At 34.7% G+C, this 24,863-nt stretch overlaps 1 protein-coding gene across 1 annotated transcript in view; it reads left to right on the top strand.

Moving 5' to 3' along the window:
- Positions 1-11,617: 11,617 nt before the first annotated feature.
- LOC149798696 (calpain-5-like) overlaps positions 11,618-24,863 on the top strand; it is a 98,014-nt gene continuing 84,768 nt past the window's right edge. Inside the window, exons 1-2 of the mRNA XM_089957536.1 lie at positions 11,618-11,788; positions 16,637-16,768. Of these exons, the coding sequence (XP_089813662.1) occupies positions 11,618-11,788; positions 16,637-16,768 (303 nt within the window). The remainder of the gene's footprint in view (positions 11,789-16,636; positions 16,769-24,863) is intronic.

A 24,863-nucleotide genomic window follows, 5' to 3' on the forward strand; every position in this document is an offset into this window, starting at 1 on the left:
ATTAGGGTTTTTTTTGCAATGAAGCTTGTCCGGCCTTTTGACCTTGAAATGTCAGTTTGATATTTAAAGGGAACTAATTCTAATATTGAGACGGAATGATTCGCCAGAAAAGCTATCTCGCTTGCATAAATAGAAGGCTTCTGTGTACTTCAGACAACACAGAAGCATTTCAGTAGAAAATGCTCATCAGAGATAATTGCTTTAAAATATTTTCCTCAAAATATTGCTGACTTTTTATATATAAATTATCTGTTAGACGAAAAAGATAAAAAAGACTGAAATATTTATAATCAAGAGTTCCTGTATTTAAAGGGATACTGGTATCCGCTAATGGTCGTAAAGAAAAAAACATGATGATCATTATATCATAAGTCTTATTCATCCCTTTGATCTCACGAAATGTGGTATTATTACCTGGACACACCAATCCCCATGTAATGTGGTATTATTACCTGGACACACCAATCCCCATGTAATGTGGTATTATTACCTGAACACACCAATCCCCATGTAATGTGGTATTATTACCTGGACACACCAATCCCCGTGTAATGTGGTATTATTACCTGAACACACCAATCCCCGTGTAATGTGGTATTATTACCTGAACACACCAATCCCCGTGTAATGTGGTATTATTACCTGGACACACCAATCCCCGTGTAATGTGGTATTATTACCTGGACACACCAATCCCCGTGTAATGTGGTATTATTACCTGGACACACCAATCCCCATGTAATGTGGTATTATTACCTGGACACACCAATCCCCATGTAATGTGGTATTATTACCTGGACACACCAATCCCCGTGTAATGTGGTATTATTACCTGGACACACCAATCCCCGTGTAATGTGGTATTATTACCTGAACACACCAATCCCCATGTAATGTGGTATCATTACCTGAACACACCAATCCCCATGTAATGTGGTATCATTACCTGGACACACCAATCCCCATGTAATGTGGTATTATTACCTGGACACACCAATCCCCGTGTAATGTGGTATCATTACCTGAACACACCAATCCCCATGTAATGTGGTATTATTACCTGAACACACCAATCCCCATGTAATGTGGTATTATTACCTGGACACACCAATCCCCGTGTAATGTGGTATTATTACCTGAACACACCAATCCCCATGTAATGTGGTATTATTACCTGGACACACCAATCCCCGTGTCATGTGGTATTATTATCTGGACACACCAATCCCCGTGTAATGTGGTATTATTACCTGGGCACACCAATCCCCGTGTAATGTGGTATCATTACCTGGACACATCAATCTCCATGAAATGTAGTATTATTACCTTAATACACAATGTGATTTGTATTCACAATGCTTAATTATTTGGTTTTTACTCTCGAGGGTGGAAAATTAAAATCCAAGAAAAAATATAACATTGAATCGAAATCACTGAAGGGATTAATACACATATTAAATGGAAATCATCCCAATTCACAACAAACCATGACATGTAAGTCTGAAGCTAGGTTTACTTAATTTAGTGTGAGAAAATCAACTCCTTTATAACCTTTAGACCACTTGATGGATCGAAGCGAGATAAACAATGTCAGTTCTTTAAATATCAGTGGCCTAACAACAAGGTGTGATAATCGCACGTCGTTCGTAATCGGCACTTTAGATTCGCGAGTTGCTGTTCAATATAATTAATTTGTAAAATATCCTTTAACTATCGTTATCTACCTGTATGTTGACTAACTGAATAGATTTTGAAGTACGGTATCTTTTGTGTTTGTTTTGATTTCTGACTTGCGAAAATGGCTAAATAATACACCGGTCAGGAAAAAGAAAATGTTTATTTAGACCCCAAGATTCAAAAATAAAAATGGAGTTGGAGTCCAAGTACCGACATGCTCTAATCCATAGATGCCTCGCGAGCCTTGAACATGAAATGAATGTACTGTTTGTAATCAGTATGATTTATAGTGCGTGTCGTTATGTTTCTACAGACTGTACTGCAAGCTGTTTTGTTAAGGCAGGCTTTAGTGAGCAAATTTTATGTCATTACTGATTATAGCTATGATGCAGTTGATGTTCCTCATGCTTTGGTGCGTGTCGCCTACTTTGGTCCCGTAACGAGGATGTTGAATTGTTGGATTATGCTTAATCGGATAGCGACACTGTCACACCGATTTCATACTGTGATCTGACCACTCCGGTGGCCTAGTGGTTAGAGCGAACGTTTCGGATGCGGGAGGTCGCGGGTTCGAACCATGGCCGAGTCATACCAAAAACTTCTAAAAATGGTACTAACAGCTGCCTCGCTTGTCGCTCAGCATTTAGATTTTAGGGATAGGACTGGTGTCAGAATAATGTGACTGGGTGGGACATCATGTTACATGTCTGCGGCATGATGCCCCAGTGCTAGACATCACTTTAAACTGCCACACTGCAGACATCATAGGGATATGACGTTGAAAATGCAAATCACACTCCTACCGTGATCTAATAATATATACGCTCCGGTGGCTTAGTTTTTAGAGCGTCCGCCTCGGATGCAGGAGGTCGTGGGTTCGATCCCCGGCCGAGTCATGCCAAAGACTTACAAAAATGGTACAAACAGCTGCTTCGCTTGCCGCCCATCATTAAGAGGTTAGCGTTAGGACTGGTCGGCCTGGTGTCAGGATAATGTGACTGGGTGGGACATAATGCTACATGTCTGCGACATGATGCCACAGTGCTAGACAGCACTATAAACTGTCACACTGCAGACATCGTAGCGATAAGACTGAAAAATTGTTAAAGCTACGTTAAAAATCCAAATCGCATCACACATCACATCTAATAATATCATAACGCAAGCACAGCACGTTGTTTTATGGAGATAAAATCGCTTTGAGAAGTCAAAATATATTTAAGTTGAGCGTTTGTGATTGTTCAGCCAATGATAATTTAGAATTTTTTATGATTGTGATTAAATTGTTTATTTTCAGCAGAAATCTGCATCGTAATAATTATGATATTGTAAAAGGATTACGAGAGCATTCAGTGGTCGGAAACTGGCGTCACATGGATAGGCGAAGACAGCGACTCGAAAAAACTGAAGTCAACTTCGCATTTCTGCCTATAGAGGCCAAACGACAGACAATGGGGCCTATTTTGCTTCTATCGCCACTTCCGCCAGTCCCCCTTGTGTGGGTCCTGCTAAATAATTTGAAATTGTATTGCCTTATAACATCTTGTTCACTAATAAGTATGTTAAATTTACTGTTATAATGAGAGCGGTATTTCAGGAATACATTCATAGTTTGGTTCATGTACTGAAATGTCAAAATCTATAAACTCTTTAGAGAACGCTTTTAATGATGCGTCATTCAGATCATGTTAAGAGTTGTCTCTCTTGTTCAAAATTTAACAATAAGCGTTACGATCTGTTGAACAGCGCATTTCACATCTTTTAGATAACCTATCCCGATATAGTCTGAATTGTTATTAATTGCTTTCTTATAGGTTTTACTATCAATAACGGTTGTGTTTTGCGTTATGATAATGTATTCTCATAACTATTCATTCATTATTTATTCAAGGTTTATTGATCGTTTGTAATGTTAGCAGATACATTAATCATGTTACGCGACATTTTAGCAACATAGTTTACATTATTACATTTCGCAATAATTACATTTAGATCAAAACTGGAGTTATTGAAGTTGTAGATACAAATAATGGATCGATTACATCTTGTATATTAGCTGAGATTTCAATTTTCAAATCGCAAGATAAAAATCTTTGACATTTTCATTTCATTTTAGATCAACATTGGGTTAACATCGATAAACACATAAAGGGGATGATGCACATTGCTTAACATATGTTCAAAATTAAAGTCATTCATATATATTATGTCGCAGAACGTACTTTGTCATACAGTGAAATAATCAACTACACTAGAGTCCTTACATGTAACGAATCTTTTATGCCTATTATTTCCAATTCTACCATTAACTATGGAGAAATATATTACATTTCATAAGTCCGAAATTACTGATTTTCTTATCGACTTAATTGCAAAGCTTTAGAGTTTCTAATACAGAATATGAACTGTTGAACATTGTCAATAACATTACTATCAATATTCAATCCAATGCAATTGTTGAAGTCGGGGGTCATGAAGTGGTGAAGTCAATTAGCCCTGGAACCAGCATGACAAGTGCGGATCTTCTTGAGAAGTAAAAACTGATAATACCATGTGTAATGGATTCAGCAAGATCCTCTGGTGGCAAGTTTTTTAGGGTTGGTTGTCTTTCAATCAGGGTCGTAAATGCCATATAGCAAGAGTGTGCAAAGAATTATTTTCTGACAATATAGATTAGGCAGGGGCCCATGGGTAAGTTTTGCATAGGGAACCGCACGCCACTGCTTTTTATGTCCCCTTAGGACATTATCAGGTATATCATGCCGATGATGTGGGATCTAAGTGCCCTTTGCAAATTGTATTAATGTATCTTGCTTACTAAACTGCACAATGGTTTTCTATGAAAACCTTACAGTTACTTCATATTGAAATGTTTTATCATCATACAAATAGATTTTTGAAGTTTATCGCAATATTGTATCAGGAATTCAAACAATTTGATTAGTCTTTCTTGGTAAAAATAAATCTCAGTATTATATACTTCTGCAAATTCGCATCTGCAAATAGGTGATCCAGTTATAACCTTTCTAAACAAATATTAATTAAGTGAGCTGCAATTAGTCCTAAGTCAAGCATAAAGATTTTGAAACCTCGTTTTGCCAAATAGAAGTTTCTGGAAACATGAGTGTCGCGATTATTTAATACGCTTGTGAAGTTGGAAATGGCATCGCTCTGACAAGTCTCGATATATAACGTGATCTAATCTCGAACGACTGAGGGAAGAAACGAGCTGTAATACAGTATTGATCCGGTTTGTATTGAACTGAAGTTGTTTACGTTACTTAAGTTATAGCGCGTAAGGTCGCTAACAGCTGATGGGATCAGAAATGTAAGATAGGAGGGCATGATGCAGTTGTCATTTTAAATAAACGTAAAGGCTTGTATTTTTTTCGTCTGGATTTTAAATGTAAAGGTTCAATAGATACTAACTTTGTTGTACCAGTTAAAATTATTTTTGCCTTTCTTTCAGAATTTTTCGAGTTTTCTTTTCTGAAGTAGTGTCCAACTGTGACACAATCACATTACCATATTACAAAATAGGTCGCACAAAAGACGTATACATAATTTCTTAAGATTTCCATTGCTTTGCAATATGGGTTTGTGTATTGTATTTATTATTGACTTAGATGTTTGTTTCAATCAAATAGCCGAGGTTGTTCCGCCATCTTTTTTAAATATTCTACCACACAATGTTAAGCTACTTAATAGTTTTCAATGAAAATACTTCCAACAAGTTTGTTCGTAATTCTCACAAGGACAATATATCTTTCAAAGTAAGAAAATGGAACTTGTGTGGTTTCAGTTTCACTAATAGCCCTCTGAAACAAACATGAGAGCTCAGTATCTTGTTTCTGGTCGACAACGAGTGATTGTCTTTTGTCACCCTGATTAGAATAAAGTTAATTAGTAGTAAAAAGAGATCACTACCTATTTACTGATCCATAGCTGAAGAAAATGTGACCTTATCAAAAGACTGACCAATAACTATGTCAGCTAAATAATTTCCTGATCACCATCATCCTCAAGAGCTCTTTTTGACATAGCTCTAGTAAATGCACAAGCAGCACACAATTCAGGGAATTCCCTCTCAATGGGGTCAACTTTTTATCCAAACAAGGCTTGTCACTTACTGCTGGATTAACCACGACCGTGTCTCCAATTAAGTCATTGCCTTGTAATAAATGGATACCTTTTATAGTTAAATAATTCGTTGCATCAACAGTCACGGGTCCGAAAACTAAGTCTAATGCCAAATTGACTCAACGGAGGAGATCATTATCAAAGCCGCACTCTACTCCCGAACAAGAACACTTTCAGCAGAAGATGACTTCTCAGATAAAGACAAAGTATCTGATAACAAAAGACACTGCGAAGCTCATATGTCCCTTAATATGTTAATAGGGATAGGCTTGTCAGAATCAACAACAAATGATATATACCCTCTCGATATGAGTGGTTCAGAAGTCTCCAAAACAGAATCAGACTGGGGTTTATTTGACCCAACTAACGTATTACTTTCAATACAAGACCGCTACATTGACCTCTTTGAAATAGAATCATTTGGAATAGCTCTGTCTTTAGTCTGTTTCATATTTTTCAATATACAGCAGTCGGAAATAACGTGCATTGTCTTTCTACAATAAGTCCACTCAGAAAGAGATAAAGATTTCTGATGGATCTTATCAGATGTTTGATTTCTATGAGTTGTGCCATATTGAGATTTGGAAACACCCGTATTTCTTTCGCACCAAATCTTTAATCTGAATTTCCTTTGACTCTTGTTTTGTTCCAGACGCTTTCACTTCAGAAAGATGACAATGTCTGACAAACTCAATCAACTAGTTCTTTTTAACAGATTCTAACAGTCCCTGGATAGGATTTGAAAAATGGTTCTAAACATTAGTTAACATTATCTATGATTGTGCTCGCTGGTTTCACTAAATATTCTATCAAATGTATAAAATTAAAATTTATACCAGGGACAATGAAAATTTCCAAAACAAACTCAATTTAAATTTTATAGGGAATTTTTAATATATCTGATATGTTGTAAAAAAATTCAGATCCCAGACGATGCTAGGTCTTAAATGATGTAACAGAAAAAGTGACACTAACAATTGTAAGTAAAATCAGCAAGCAATTTATTTTTCTACAGTACAAATTGAAAATTCACAAGGCACTTGACAGTCCTGTGAATTAAATTCCCAAACAATCCTAAATGTTCTATCATACGTCCAAAAGTATAGTATGTTCCGAATGATTTCCAATAGTCTTTAATATCCGTATGTCACACACAATGATGCAATCCAGAAAGTCTTTGAGTGAGTTTTAAAAATTCCAAAATAATGTATTAGTCCAAAGTCAATGAGCCCTTTAGTAATTGCAATGAATATTTTAAGTAAATACTTTTTCTCGAATTATATCTGTTAACAGCAATGCAACTGCAAATTCTGATCATGGATACACACAAAGTTATAGAACAGGGATGAATTATTTTTCTTATCAAATGCCTATTTATACCCATTTTCACTTGCCTTCGATGTGAATCATTCAAACATAAAAGTCCAGTCTAATTGTAAGCAAGACTGGGTATAGAATGTTCTGAACTTAAGTGAAATTTACACATTCTGCGTACAACCTACAATCATGGACAAAAGTTAGCTATGCAAACATTCTGTTTACATTACGAAAGTATAAATAACAAGCACACCATTCAATATGCACAACATGATACATAATTTCTTCCGACTATGACGCCAAACAAGCTTCTAAAATAAAAGTTATTATGACCATTTTTCAAAAACAAAAAGACATGAAGGATTAAGCTTTAGTTTTAATGGTCCATCTCATGCAAATTGATTCTCTAGCACTTCCAGAAAATCTCTAACACATCCAGAAAATCTCTAGCACTTCCAGAAAATCGTAAGCACATCCAGAAATCTCAATATGTTCTTAATGTCTATGCATACACTAATTTACAGTCAGTTTAAGAAAAAGTATCGAATACAAATTTAAATATCTTTTCAATGTATTACTTTTGCTTTTAAAAAATAAAAATTATATTTCACTGTGGGGTAAGTCTGTATTACTTGATCTGAATATATAGAACCTAACTGATAGGGTGTCATGGATCACTAAAGTTTCCTTTGATGGTGGAACCTATTTAAATCGCTTAAGTTTGAATAACTCCAGAGGTCGAGCATAAAGAAAGTACCCTAACTCCGTACTTCGTGATAAAGCACAGCTAAGTTTCACTCCCTTCGCCATTTATCCTACACAGCGCAAGTATATTTTGTCTCGACAGGACAGTGAAATTGTATAGACGTGAGGGAAGAAATAGTCGATATTAAAATTACAGTAATTCACTTCATTAATGCAAAGTAAATAATAACATCATCCTTTAATTATTGATAGAAATGAATACACTGGACATATTACAAAATATTCAGAACGTTTCAAATAGCTCTCGTATGTGGCATCAATACATTTTCACGGAAAGTAGGCACATGAAATTGTGGGAAACCTTGAACATAAGCAGCCCATATTCCGCGCTAAAATATCAGCTGATCTGCATAATGAATCGTATAATGAGGGCATTAAACAAAAGGAAAAGGACATAGCTTAGCAATTTCAATGAACCATAAGACAAACCGTGTATAGAATAGACCACACACATTATCCATTTGAACAAGACTCCTGGGCTACGCCGACTGGTACGGTCTAATAGAGTAATTCTCTTGCCTCGTTCTCTATTTATAATTTTAAACATTAGGATATGTTATATTTGTCTTTTTCACCTGGTCCATTTATTGGATTTATTTATTGTTTGGCATGGGATGCAGTAGGCCTACAGCGCAAGAACTGTTTGAAAAGTTCTGACTATTTGTGATTACAAAATTAGTGAAGGTAATTAGGAACATTACGTCACCAGAGAGGAATAAAAACAAGGAAACAAGAGTATGTTGGTTGAAAAATGCGAAGTGTGAATGGTAAATGCATTTAACAACCAATGCCTCTTTATATAAGACGAACCAAAAACAACGAGGATACATGTCTAGAGATAAATTTCTGTTCATATTATAACAAATTTGATTTAAGCTAGAGTATATTATATAAGAGTACAGTATTGCACGTGTCTACTCCTGGCAGGGTTTTAGTATTTTAATGCTTTTATTATAGTGAAACCATACTACTTTACCATGGTCACTGGCCCTCCCATTGGCATGTAATGATGGATAGGTTTCATGTGGTAACAAAACTTTAAATGGCTTCCAAACTTTTGTTGGAAAACGTTGATGGCATATTGTGGTACTTTGTGATGGTGACTGGCTTAATAAAGGATGCTTATTAATTATGATATTATTTTGGATTACGTCTGTGAGTTGCAAAAACTATTCCCGTACTGGTAATGAAACGCGGTACATAGTGTAATGGCAAGCAAGCACACAGATCACTCGTTCTTCGTTCTCGCCGATAAAGATAACAGTGGCAGGATGGATTGAAAAATAAGGTAAATTCTGGATTAAAAAAACAATTACCTATCGCAAAATGATATGAAGAAATGCATTTTTGCAAGATTTTAAATGATTATTATTATTTTTAAAAATTTCTTAATGCAATGATCTTTTACTTTTGAAGGATTATAACCACTAGATATTACTGAATACATGATGCAATACATTTCACTGGATGCTTGATATCTTCAAGCTGACTTTAAATAAATAAAAAAATATAACCATATTATAACTTTAAGCAGAGAGGATTTGTCAACATGACATTGATAATGGCAAGGACGACGCCAACAACATTGATGCAAGACGTATTACATGGTAATATGAAAACAGAATTGTCTGCAGTATTAGAGTCAAGAAAATATATTGTTGCCTCCTCTCTTCGATGCCTCAATTATCTACATACCAAACGTTAAGAAATATTTGCTATTCATATGAGATTTGATTAAAAGTATATTTAGTAAAAATAATACATTGGCTTTTTCGCGTTTTAGCGTTTTCCAAATCGTACATAGGTATTGTTTTGAATCCGGTGGATGAGTGAATTATTCTTCTTGATTTATATATCCAACATTGAATAGGAATTTAAAAAGTAAAATCTCAGACAAAACAACACCTTTATGTACATGATTTTAATGTCATTATTTGTAGAAAAGTTCAGTTATATTTCGACCTTTTGGGGGCGCATAAATCTCCTCATTCAAACTGTTTTGTAAGACAATTGAAACGATTTAATAAAAATTACAATGTTTTGTGTACGACAAAAGTATGATACAATTTATTTACGATTTATCTGGAGAGCTGGTGTATGAATGGTATGAGACACTTAATGAATTAATGTCGTCATTATTTTGAGGACATATATTGCAACTAGCAAAATGCATGTTACGGTGACCTTGTTGTAATTGCTCTAATGTCTTTAAGTTTCAGTTATACTGATCACGGAGGTGAACAGCATATGTGATGGCCTCTCATCTGGCGTCCATTAACACAACATGTTTATCGCTTCTCCTTCTAATATACTTGGAGAATAACCACTAAATACCACAGACGCGTTCCTCCCATGTCTACTTAGTTCCAAATAAAACTGGTGCCACTCAGACATCTAATATGGTTGCCAAGGCAGCCATTATAAAAATGTTGTTATCACTACCTCTCCTAAACGGATTGTCATATAAACAGGGGTTGTCACTAACAGACTTCGAATATCTATTTCTGAATAGATGGTCGTATTGAATGGGGCTTCTCTAAAGGTCTTCTTATTACGTGTAGCTTGAGGTAGATAGAGATGGCAGTAATCCAACAGCTATATTGCCACCATGATGGTCATGTTGAAAATCTTCTTATAATATGTCCTGAGTACATGATCGTGTCGGCATCGAGTTTTCCTTGAAAGATGTCTTATAATGTCTTGATGATATTAAACAAAAATTTTGCCAAACTGACATCCAATATGGTTATTTTGGTAGTCATCTTGGAACTTTTTCCTACTGTAGTATTGACAAGGTGCTTTCACTAAATGACTTCTAATGATGTGTTAAATGAAGATATTTCAGATCTTATATTCGATATGGCCGTCATGGCAGCAATCTTAAAATTCTTGTTTATCGCTACTCCTCCTGGATATCGAGAACATTTTTCCACCAAAATATTAACTATTATGTCAACCTGGTCCTAAATGAAAACTGAGCTGATCAGAAATCTAGTACGACCACCATGGTAACCATCTTGAAAAACTTGTTATTGCTATTCCTTCTTAATCGATGCTATATTGACATAGGGATTCAGAAAAAAGACTTACTTGAATTTTAAAAACTAGTTGCTCTTAACTGGAAAAATGTCGGTTTTACCACCAGTATGGTTATTTGGAAACTTTGCAATTGCTACTTTTTTGGATGAATGGTCATATCACCTTAGGATCCAGTTCTAACTGAAAATGATTTTGATTTTACATCAAGTACGTCCCTATTCCCTACTGTGTTCAGCACTCAACATTTAAAAGAAGAAAAAGTGTTATCTTGGATTCCCCGAAATTCATTTTTACCAGCACAGTGGGACAAAGGAAAATCCCTTCAATAGACAGTTGCGTTATCATACATTCGCAATTCTTATTTTGACTTTATTTTCACTAATATACGCACATTAACAAACATCATTTTAGAGATCTTTTTGTGTCCTTAATATATTTTAAACACATGCATTTTGATATTTTTCTGCTATAGGCTCCTTCTTTCAAGAATATATATATATATATATATATATATATATATATATATATATATATATATATATATATATATATATATATATATATATATATATATATATATGCATGAATATCGTAATGTGAAACAAAATAACGGCAGAGGGTGGAGCAAAAGTATATCTTGTTTTCATTAATACTGTAATGTTTTCATGTCGGTTGCAGGATGGGGATCTTTGACAACACTGTGCCTTTTAAGGGACAGAAATACCATGAGCTGAAGAAGAACTGCATTAAGACAGGGAAACTCTTCAACGACCCAGAGTTTCCCCCAGTCGGGTCCTCATTGTTCTTCAGTAAGGAGGCAGATTCAGATATTAAGTGGAAAAGACCTGGGGTTTGTAGATTGTTTCGCTTTAAATCTTTATCTGGAAAATAACACCTTCACCGTAGATAGACTAGTCGTAGAATTAGCATTGTATGTATTCATCATGGAGCCCCCTTCCTTTTTTAAAGTAACACTGAACAATGATGCTTGCTACCAAAATATAATTCATAAAAGCTAGAGAGGTATGCGAATGAAACTTGGTGAGTTTCTTAACTTTATTGGTAATTTTGATTAAATCATAGAAAGTAGGATACAATGGCTTATTTTTATGTGCGACATGATTATCTCTTAGATGCATCTGAATCACATTAAGCGAAAGAATATTAGAAGCAAATTCCAGAAAGTATTTTTAAAAACTGTTGAATAAAGTCTGGAAAGTAAGTCTGATTGTATGGAGTTTGACACACCTTCACATTGTATGGAGTTTGACACACCTTCACATTCACTTTAAAGTGCACTTACACTGTACGTTTGATCTTGTAGGGCATATCCTATACAGGAATGAAAGATGGATGCACAGAAGCATAAATGGGGACGTGGACAGCGTGAATCCAATACATTCTGTTTATTTCTCTAAAGCAGTACAGTCATTTTAATAAGTCTGTTGTTCTTCAGAATATGTCTCCATAACAGCATTTTTCAGCAATTTGTAGAGATTTGTTCTTAAAGATAACAAACATTAAGAATTGGCTTGATTATTTAAAGAATATGTCTTGGTGCCCAGCTAAACACAGGAAATACCAATATGGTATTCACGCTAAAGTAAACTGCAGACTGTTGCTCCGTTTGTGCACATTTATTAAACTTGATCATTCATTTTAATAATTCTTTTTCACACAAATGAATCATTGGACACATTGACCAATCTTTCTGCTGTAGTGGCTGTATAGTTGCTTTGGACTATGATCAGTGAGCAGGTATTATTTACTATTGCCCAAAACTATATTTTGTGTGTGTGTGTCTGTGTGTGTGTGTGATTTGTATTTTTTACGTAGTTTTAACAATATTTTAGTCATATCCTTACCATGTCTGCGTTGTGACAGTTTATATTTATGTCTAGCACTGGGGCATCATGCCGCGACGTGTATCGTCATGTCCCATCCAGTCACACTATCCTGATACCAGGCCGACCAGTCCTATCACTAACCTCTTAATACTGAGCGCAAAGCGAGGCAACTGCTGGTACCATTGTCTGAAAAGCTTTGGTATGATTCGGCCAGAGTTCAAACCCGCAACCTCCCGCATCAGAAGCGGACTCTCTAACCATTTAGGGCACCGCAGCGGTCTTTTTTTGTATTACTTAATAATTATAATGAATTGAAAGATGAATTGCATATGAATAAATTTAAGATAATGATGCACGCTTGCTAATAAAATTTGTTTTTCAATGAAAATTTTATCTTCAGATGCAAACATATAAATATGAAAAATAATACTCCAAACACACAATGCTGAATTTAAGCGTGAAATCAAATGCCGGCAATATGCAAATAACCAAACTGCACCTGTCTGCCACCAGCAGTCAGTCAAGTTTTTTTTTTTTAAAACTTCAAATTCCAATAAACTTGTAGCCCACCTTGTACCATGTGACCTTTTCTGTTACATAATGACCCCTGGTATGCTAGGCTTTTTTTACTAAAGAGACTTCTAATGGCAAAATGGTTAGACAGCTGGGAAGTTTGCACTATATAACATATAATTCAATTGGAAAAATATATATAAATATTTCATTTTTAAAGAAAATCTTGTTTTACAGAGAGTACTTTGCTTCTGATTAGGACTGGCAATTTGTCAATTGTATTTTTTTCTGCAATTTAAACGGGAAATCCAGCTTTCAGATTTGCTATTACTGTGTTAATTCCAATTATGTAGTAAGCTGTTGTGCCAATTTTCAAAGCTGCGGTTTTTCAGATAATATGAAAATATAAGCCTAAATTTAATTGTCACACGGTCTCAAAATGTTGTCTTTATCTAGATACACCAAGAAAAACTAGTTTAAGTGTCATTATCGTCTGAAGACATGGAACCACTACTTGCCACTGGTGGTAATGGTTGGAATGTAAACAAAGTTATCTTTATAATCTGCATTCCTCAGATAAATGCTGTATCTTTGTATTTACTAAATATCTGCACATGCTGTTTATTAAAATGGATACTAATTAAACGATGCCGTATACATACAATACTCCACTTTCAGAAACAAAAATAAAATCTTCTTTGCACATATTTAACAAAAAGAAATAAATAAGTACAACATCCACTTTTCTCATTAAAAATAGAAATTTAGAAGTTTTTTTTATACATGACAAATATACAAATACTATTAATATAAACTTTCTTTTCTTTTGTTGTATAAGTTTGCGTGAGTAGGTCTATGATCTGAGGTGTTGAAATTGCATTTCATTAAACCACTGCTCAAAGATAGAACGTGCAATTTCGAATGGTTACGTTTTCTCGTAACATCTGTTCGCTGTAGGTTTGGCTCTACTGGGCACAGACCAGACGAGCTCTTGCGGTGGCCTTTCGTCCATCGCCTGTATATTTTCTGTCATCTGTCCATCCTTAGACACAAGTTTGTTATTGCCACTTTACTTTTCCTATTCTACTATACGAAGTTCTATAAACTTTACACACATATATATCCCATCGTTCAGTTCAGTGGTTTCCAACCTTGTTTGGGCTGCGACCCGAAAAAACAATTTTTTTTTCTGTTTGAGCCCAGTTCAACATTTTGATGAATTTTGAAATCCTCAAAACAAATTCTTGGCAACCCTCCAGAACGTTTATTGACCCTGATTTGGGTTCGATCTGGGGTTTGGAACCACTGATTTAATTGGTCCTAAGTGAAAATGGTGCTGCACATACATCAAATATGGTTGCCACAGCGTACATCTTGCAAATCGTGTTAAAACCACTCCTAATGAGGAGATGCACATATCAAAATGATGGATTCACTGAAAGATTTTAATCTAGTCGGTCGCAAAATTAAATGTGCTGATCTGAGGTCAAATATTGGCCTCCACTGCAGTCAACTTAAAAATCTTGATATCGCTTCTCCTCCTACATGGTTGGTCATATAAACAGGAGATTTTCACTTTAAAGACTTCTTATGATGGCTTGATGATATTAAAAAAAAACTTTCCAATATGGCCACCACAGGATTCCTCACATAATTCCACTTGAAAAGAAATAAATATTTGCTTGGGGATTTCACCAAGAGAATTCGGATGATTCACATGGTCTTAAATAAAAATGACCATGATCTGATGTTCAATATGACCGACACATCAGTCTTATTGAAGATTTAGTTACTGCTACGTCTCCAAAATGGAAAGCGATATTGACATGTTGTATTATTATTAGACTAGTCAGTCCTAAACGAAAATAGTGCCGATCTGATGAAAAAAAAAATGGCGGCCATAATGATCAACTGTAAAATCGTTTTATCACTACTTCTGCTGAATAAATACTCATATCAACATGATATTTTCAGAAGAGGACTATCTATACTGTTTTGTTCGTCCTGATCTGACGTCAAATAGATGACCCTACTGAAAATCTTATTTTGGCGCCTCCTCTGTGTGTGTGTGTGTGTGTGTGTGTGTGTGTGATCTGGATCTTTAACGTAGTTTTAACAATTTTTCAGTCATATCGCTATGATGTCTGCAATGTGACCGTTTATAGTTCTGTCTAGCAGTGAAGCATCATGCCGCAGACATGTAGCATGATGTCCCACCCAGTCACATTATCCTGACAGAAGGCCGACCAGTCCTAACACTAACCTCTTTATGCTGAGCGCCAAGCGAGGCAGCTGTTAGTATCATTTATGTAAGTCTTTGGTATGACTCGGCCGGGTTCAAACCCACGACCTCCCGCTTCCGAGGCGGACGCTCTAACCACTAGGCCACCGGAGCGGTCTAAATGGAAAGTAAGTTTGACATCGGGATTTCATCAAAAGAGTTCTTATGATGTCTAGTCGGTCTCTAAGGAAAATGACAAAACCTCATGGTGACTGTTATGGTGCCTATCTTGAAAATAGTGTTATCTCTACTCTTCCCATATGGATGGCTATATGAAGATGGGGATTTTACTGATAGAATTCTCATGATACCTAGCTAGCCCTAAATGAAAATATTTCCCGTGTTACATCCTATATGGCTGTCACAATGTCAGTCTTAAAACTGTTTTTGTCATTACTTCCCCTGAATGTATGATATGGGGCTTTCTCCAGAAGAGTTCTAATGATGTCTACTTTGTCCTAAATGAAAAAGTGCGAATCTGATATCCAATATGTCCACCTCTGCTGCTAGTTTGAAAATCTTGTCACTGAATACTGTCGACGATTGTTTGAACACTCAACAGTTAAAAGGAAGAAATTACCTTGTCTTGATTTCCAATAAATTCGTTTTGCCCTTTGAGGGACCCTTAATTAATTATTGTATGCATCATGAAGTAGACGCATTTTACAAAGAACAGCTGATCATTTCTAAAGTCACGTTTGTTAGTTTATAAAACCACGTATAAGTTGAAAATGCACCAAACGTGCTAACTTGTAATTGAGATTATACATAAACGCTTTCTTTCCCCCTTTGTATTGCACATAAACCTGGCAGGGCGAACACGACATTAACAATAAGTCGCATATCACAATGCAGTGCTAACTGCTAGAATGTAACGAACTTCCTGTATTGAAATACCCAAAAGTCTAGTTTCTCTTTAAACTGGACATGAGAGGTGTACTCAGATTTTACATATCTAATAAATGGAGTAAAGATTTTTGTCAATGGAGTACATATTATACCTTAAGCAGGATAATCCTTATCCCTTTGAAATGAAAACTGGATTCTTCTGTTGCAGGAGATTGTTCGTGATCCCAAATTTTTCATTGACCAGGCCAGTTCAGATGATTTTTCCCAAGGAGAACTGGGTAACTGCTGGTTTGTAGCGGCCTGTGCCTGTCTAGGCCAAGACAGCAAGTTCTGGAAAAAGGTACATTTTCAGGTTAATTTTTACTTACTGAATTATTCCATTGTGTTTAAAGAAATTTATTAATGAAATTTCACCGCTTTTAACTGTCTGCACGCATCTCCTGTTGTCATACAGTGCGTTTCGAAGAATTGTCGTTTCGGTGCTTCATATGCCCTCATTGTTCTATGCCCACACAATCTGCATTGGAGAAATTATGATTTGTTCCTATCGATTCCCACAGTACACACACACACATGTGTACACTGCATAAAACCACAATATTTTAGCTCACTAAGGTAGTAAGCTTTTATTAATCAACACTTGCGACAGAGCTTGAAATGATGTGATCATTACAGTATGATACCATTAATATATCAGTAATGTTTTATATAAAAAAAAAGCAAAGTTCATAAAAGGTTTCAATTGTCGCATTGATAGTCCTGTGAAGAAAATAATAACGTAAACATAAATTGTATGAGATCTTCGGGAGTCTTTAACTAATCAAAATCTCATGTAAATCAGTCTTTAGACAATCTATACTATTAGCTACATAAAAGTTTCGCAAATCACCAATGACCGTAAACATTTTGGCACTACATAGAAACCCGTCAATAAAGGATAGAGAAGGCATAAGAAAACTCTTTCTTTTAATAGACAAGTTGTGACAAACTCCTGTTCACCAAATATATCAAGATTTAATGGAACAAATACATATTTAATAAGATCGACCAGGTCTCAGAACTGAGTCAATGCTATAAACATCATTTCATTTCTATAGATCAAAGATTTTTATGTTAGCTTCTATGTGTGCAGAGAAAATATGCAAATTAAAAATATATTCTCTGTACATATTAGAATAAAATAAAATCATGAGTGTTCTCTGTGCACATTAGACAAATGCACTTAATATACAGGTCACCTCTATAAAGACTTTTTGCAGGGGTTTAGACTTTTTATTGGTGTCCTTTATGAGCGGGTTCCTTTACATAGTGATGTCAGATAAGCAGTTGTCACTATATATAATTGTCCCTTTATAAACATGTGATTTTTATAATGTGGTTTTGTTTATGAGCAAATGCCAGTTCTAGATGTATATTTGACCTTTTTGTATTAGTGACATGTGTCTGCTATATACAAACATCATTACAAACATGTGTCTGTCGTATAGAGATGTCTTTATAGACATGTGTATATTATAAAGTGATTTCATTTACGGACTAGTGTAATTTGCCTAGTGGTGTAATTTAGAGACTTGTCTTTTATGAATATGTATCTGTTAGATACAAATGTCCTTTACTGACCTGGTGTCATTCATTTAGATGCGTCCTTTTGGACCCGTGTGTTTTATATGAAATTGACCATTAAGGATGTGTTTTGTTATATAGATATAAGCTTTAAAGATATACGCCTGTTATATCGAGGTATCCTCTATGGACACGTGTCTATTGTATACAAGTGTAATTTATGGACCCACCTCTGTTGTACACAAGCGTCCTTCGTAACATGCATGGTGTAACATAGAGATTATGAAACGTGTTACAAACATACCTATCGTAACATGGAATGTGTTTGCCACATACTTAATGTAGCCTCTTAATCTTGTCCAATAATGTTCATGCATATTTTCTATCCATCTCTATATGACCTGTTTAGGTTTCACGCTTTTGAATAAATTTTTGATTTTTTGTGCCCCACACCTTTTCAAAGAAAAGCGGTGGACATATTAAGAGCAATTCTAATGTCTGTCGGAAGCACTCTCTCTTCTGCTCTATAATAACCTTGGAGCCATTTGGGATTAAGGGGTAAACCTGCATATATATAATCGCTAGAAGGTGTGTCATGTGTCACATTGGGGATACTATCTTCAAGATCAAGGTCATGACTTATAACGTTATATTTTCCAGCACACTTTCCCTTCCACTCTTGAAAGTCAGATGAAACTTGACACACTTTTTCATCATCACTAGATGTAGTATACCTCCCATATTCCCGGTCAGTATTCGGGGGCTTTCTGATACTGAAAAAGTGTGGTTTGAGGTCCCAAAGGGAATCAGTGCTCGTGACCCCTTCCCCCCCCCCAAAAAAAAGCCCGATGTCATCAAATTCAGAATAAGCTATCTTTTCATCAATCTTATAGAAACGTATTATAAATTGAAATCTGAATAAACGAAATTTACTTGTCTGTTTTCTTCCGAGTCTTTAATACACTTATGGACATACGCTTAGAGACTTAGCATTGTCAAATACCAGCGCCATATTCATGTGCAAACATTCACTTAATCACAACCATACTGACATCAAATAAATTCAGATTGGCTTCAACATTCTCATTCAAGCAATGATGTGTAATAACGTAAGTGTTTTTCACTACGTCTCTGATGCCTGAAAATAACTTCCGACGAATCGGGTTGTCCCATTTTGCAAATTATGCAAATTCACCTATGCAAATTAGCTTCATGGACTCTCCCACAGCAGACTTTGACACCAAACATCACCCTAGCTATTATTTGATGGAGAAGTCCACTAACCCTTAAAAACAACACCTTGTTTACTACATAAGAGCAGGACAAAGGTTAGATAGGCATAAACACCATGCACAACAATAAACCGCAATCGTTTCAAAAGTCAGGTAGGCAGAAACCAATCACACACTATAAATTAAATATAGATAATGCAAGTTCAATTGATATACGTTTTTCAAGTGCAAAGTTTTAATTCTATTGACCATATAAGAAAACATATATTATCATTGAACCCATTTTACATTTTTTTTTCAGTCTTGGGTGATAACTGTTTAAAACACATTTGTCTGTTGTGATAACTGTGTAAAACACATTTGTCTGTAAATCAAACATAAGACACATACACAAAATTTAAGATTTTATATTTTATGAAACTTTGCACGAGTTCAAGACATTTATATTTATCATGATTAATGTAACTATATGCTAAAATGGAAGAATGTTAATTTAAAGTTTTCCACTAATTTATATCCTTTGTTAATACTGAATAAAACATTCCTCAACTTCAGTCATGGATCGATAACTTTGAAATAAATCCAAACTAAAAATTAAATATCAACATATACGAAATACAGAATTTTACATAGGCATTAATAATATCTTTTTGGTTGTGTTCATTTTCTGACTTTTTATATAATTCTCTGCTCTTTCATGTAATTTAGATAGTGTTTATAACAGCTGACTCACAGATCTTTCTTATGTATAACACAAAGCTAAATGGCTCATTCTGACTAGAACTGAAACTAGCAACACAACATCAATTCCTAAGTTATGTACATATGTAAAGACGAATTAAGATTTTCAAAATACCTGAATTTTTAAGGTTGGTTTCCAACCCAGCTAATATATACCTAATACTAGTTTAAAAACACAAACAAACGGAAACACTGGGCTACTGAATGCAGAAGTAACAATGTCTTTCTCAATAAAGTTATACTCGTCTTGAACACTGTCTGTTGCTCTAGTTTTATATGTAGCTATAGGACACTGCGCATCCTAGATGGTTCTAGCCATGATAATATTGCAGTTTCTATACATAAACTTAACCATGATATACTAAACGTTAGCCATGATATACTAAGCAAAGCCATGTTAAGCTAAATAATGGTCATGATATGCTAAAACGTAGCCTCAATATATTAAACAATTAGCCATGATATACTGAAAATAGTCCAGAGACACTAAACAGTTCTTGATGTACTACAAATTAGCCATCAAATACTACATTAGCCATGATATACTGAAAGGCCGGTCTCCAGAGCATGATAGTTACCTTTTTCATAAATTATCAATATATTTTGTTTCTCAATGATAAAAAAATCTACATTACATATTAATTTTATCACTGCTTACCAAATTAATACATGCAACAAACAAGGACTGTTCTAGAGGTTTTTCAATACTACCCATTACTTAGATTTGGGTCTGTTAGTGCCCGTCAAGCCTTTTCCAGATAATCCAAGCTATTATTTCTGCAAGTCATGTTACAAGTGCTGGCACTGTTTTAACATCATTAATTGCAATAGTATTAGAGAATGGGGAAATTCAACTAACAGTGCCAAGCTTGCAAACTCATATTAGTCACAAGAATAATTATTTCCATATAACGTTTGCATGGGCATCCATGTGAACTTGTGCTCTACTATTAGTTGTTTTTTTGTTTTTTTTTAAATTGCCTAATTGGAAAATTTATTCATACATTTTCAAAATATAAATGTTGAACAAATATATAAAACTGATTATTATTTTAGAAAATTACGATTTTTCCACAAGAAAATCAAATGTAAATCATTATGGAATTGTATTACTTCATTTTTGAAAAACCCTGAATATGTTAGAAGAGCAACGCCTGCTTTCTTAAACGTTACCTATCAGTATGTATAGTTTAAATAATGCTTTGAGAATATACACTTATCTGAATTACAAATTGTTTTTAAAAAGCGACCAACTCTTCTTTCAAATGTTTCAGTTGGAAATAAGAGGTTGAACAATTTTATTTGCATCTTGTAAGTAAAGGCTGAGATAGACGGAAAGATCAACCAGTTGCAGAGATGAAACAGTTATGAAAACAGAGATGAAATGTGTAAATGAGTTACTAAAAACTGGATTTAAAAAGAGAGAAGGTATAAGGAACAAAGACGGATGGAGTGTGTATTACACCTAGAGTTGTATAGATTGAATGAATTAAAGTACCAAATAGTTCTATCCGTTAGAAAATAGAAATTAGACAGGTAAAATTATACCAACTAAGTTCAAAAGCAATTATTTTTAACCTACAGTAAGAACAACATTTTGGGTGAAGGAATATTATTAGATATAAATTGTTGATAAGAAAATCATAAAGCTGATCTTGTCGACCTTGAAATCCTACTTAATCTAAGCTGAATGATTTAGAGAAATATTCAATGAATGTTCCAACTTCACATTCAGCTACTGGTGTTCTAAACAAATACCAATTAAAGAAGCAAAGGATCTGAAGGATTCACTGGAAAGTTTATAAAAGTCTGGAAAGCTAACTACAGTTTCCAGTAAGGGTTATTAAATTTGTTTAACACCTTGGTCAAGTATCATCCACAAAGAAAGCAGTTCATAAATGTACGCCCAAATGTGATAAACGTAAGCTGCATATTTGAAACTGGAGACCCATTACACTTCTATGTATGACAAGTTGGAACACAACTGAGCTTCCTACAATTACACACAAGGATCGAACATGGTTTATACAAGGATGATGCATAGGAGACAAAGTTGCATATAATTTAATGCTTTACAGCAAAAGGACAATGTTTCTGGACTGCCATCTTTTTTACTGAGTTATGATTTTTATTTTTATTTTAATATTACAGTTGATAAAACATTTTTTATGAAAACATCAAAATCTTGTGTAATTTTCTAATGGTCAAGTCTCTACTTTGTTTGAAAGAGGCGGTAACCATTTTCCCCAAACATTTTTGCCGTTTATACAAAGATTTATCACCATATCTAATATAAATGCCTTCCCGCCCCAGTTTATCAATATTGCAATATTATTTTATTTTAATTTGCACGGGAATATTTGCCTGCAAGTGTTTCTATATCTTATTTCCTTTCTTGTGAATTTAAGTCTCTTTCGGTCACTCTGTTCAAGGTTACAAATGTAAGGCATCAACGTATTTGAAGTCTTTTACAAACCTGTGATTGCTTTTTTATGCTTAAATAAATGATTATTTAATGCATTACTCACCTGTGTCTGCATGTGCGCAACTGCTTTCAATGAGTAGGCAGCACTAGACAAGAACACATTAGCAGTCCAATATAAGAAAAATGGATTTGGATTTGTTATGTAAATTGGAGCTTGATCGTTTCAGCATCACTCTGGCTCACAACACAAATAATAGATACACATCAATCAACCTGACCACAAAGTTACCAGTACATCTCGTATGTTAACCTATTGTTACGACTCTATGGAATTAAACTTAGTAACAGAAACAAAAGTGAAATCCAACACGTTTTCTGACCTTCAGCAAATTATTTATTTTCCTAGAATACATAGTAAAACGTAGAAAAGAACCTTTAGTATTGGATTGAAATCAATCCCAAATTGTCCTTAAAGTTGTATCACAAGTCCAAAAATAATCATAATATTGGCTATATAGTGAAATAAACCAGTTTAATCAGCTTCATTGTTGCGTTACGTCTCAGCAAGGACAACACCTTATTGCGTTTGACACTGACAGATCAAAGGTCAAGATCACTGAACATTTTTTTTTATTTATATAGTTTAAATTATTACCTAATCACTCACAATGTTAACATCAAATCATTTGGACTTTATTACTTTGTGAGTAATTAGGTAACATTTACACAGCAATAAGAGCCGAAACCATGATAATTTAATCCTGTAATGCATATCATAAAGTTGCACATAAACACTGTTGCTCTTTTATACACGCTTGTTTAAGGTCATACTCTATGATTGATAGAGAAATCTCAATTTTAATAGATCAGGACATTTATCTAGCTGCAACTGTACATTTGTTTTACATGTACGATAATACACACTGTCTAGTTGCACATATATACTGATACACAGTGTAATTGTAAATATACACTAATACACATTGTCTAATTGTACATGTACACTAATTCACGTTGTCTAGTAGTACATATACACTAACCCACATTGTCTAATTGTACACATACACTAGCACACATTGTGTAGTTGTGCATATATACTAATAAACATTGTGTAGTTGTGCATGTAAACTAATACACATTGTCTAGTTGAGCATATACACTAAACCACATTGTCTAGTTGAGCATATACACTAATAAACATTGTCTAATTGTACATGTACACTAATACACATTGTCTAGTTGCGCATATACACTAAAACACATTGTCTAGTTGAGCATATACACTAATAAACATTGTCTAATTGTACTTGTACACTAATACACATTGTCTAGTTGTACATGTACACTAATTCACGTTGTCTAGTAGTACATATACACTAACACACATTGTCTAGTTGTACATATACACTAATACACATTGTCTAATTGTACATGAACACTAATACACATTGTCTAGTTGTGTGTATACACTGAACCACATTGTCTAGTTGTTGTTGTTGTTATAGGGTTTAACGCTATTTTCAGCACAAGATAGGCTATACATGGCGGCCAGTATTAATGGTGGAGGATGAACCCGGGAAAACCCCTGAAAGAACCACCGACCCCGAGAAGCTACCGGCAAGCTTTCTCACATATCCACATTTGCTGAGCCCGAGACTCGAACCCACGCAGACAGAAGTGAGATGGCAGTGATCCGTGACGGAAAGCGCTTTAGACCACTCGGCTACTCGGAGCCCCCATTGTCTAGTTGTACATGTACACTAATACACATCGTCTAGTTGTACATGTACACTAATTCACGTAGTATAGTTTTACATGTACACTAATACACATTGTCTAATTGTACTTGTATGCCAATACACATTGTCTAGTTGTACATGTACACTAATTCACGTTGTCTAGTTGTGCATATACAGTAATACACATTGTCTAGTTGTACATATACGCTAATACAAATTGTCTAGTTGTACATATACACTAATAAACATTGTCTAGTTGTACATGTACACTAATACACACTCTCTAGTTGTGCATGTACACTAATACACATTGTCTAGTTGTACATATACACTAATACACTGTCTAGTTGTACATATACACTAATACACATTGTCTAGTTGTACATGTACACTAATACACATTGTCTAGTTGTACATATACACTAATACACACTCTCTAGTTGTACATGTACACTAATACACATTGTCTAGTTGTACATATACACTAATACACTGTCTAGTTGTACATATACACTAATACACATTGTCTAATTGCAGATACACATTAACAAACACGGTCTGGTTGAACATAAATACTAACATGTACGGTCTAGTTGTATATATGCACTGCTACATATTGCTTAGGGGTACATTAACACTAATATGCATTGTCTGGTTGTATATATGCACTGCTACATATTGCTTAGGGGTACATTAACACTAATATGCATTGTCTGGTTGTATATATGTACTGCT

The sequence above is a fragment of the Sinohyriopsis cumingii genome, chromosome 5, assembly GCF_028554795.1.
Source record: "Sinohyriopsis cumingii isolate HCF-2022 chromosome 5, ASM2855479v2, whole genome shotgun sequence".
NCBI lineage: Eukaryota > Metazoa > Mollusca > Bivalvia > Unionida > Unionidae > Sinohyriopsis > Sinohyriopsis cumingii.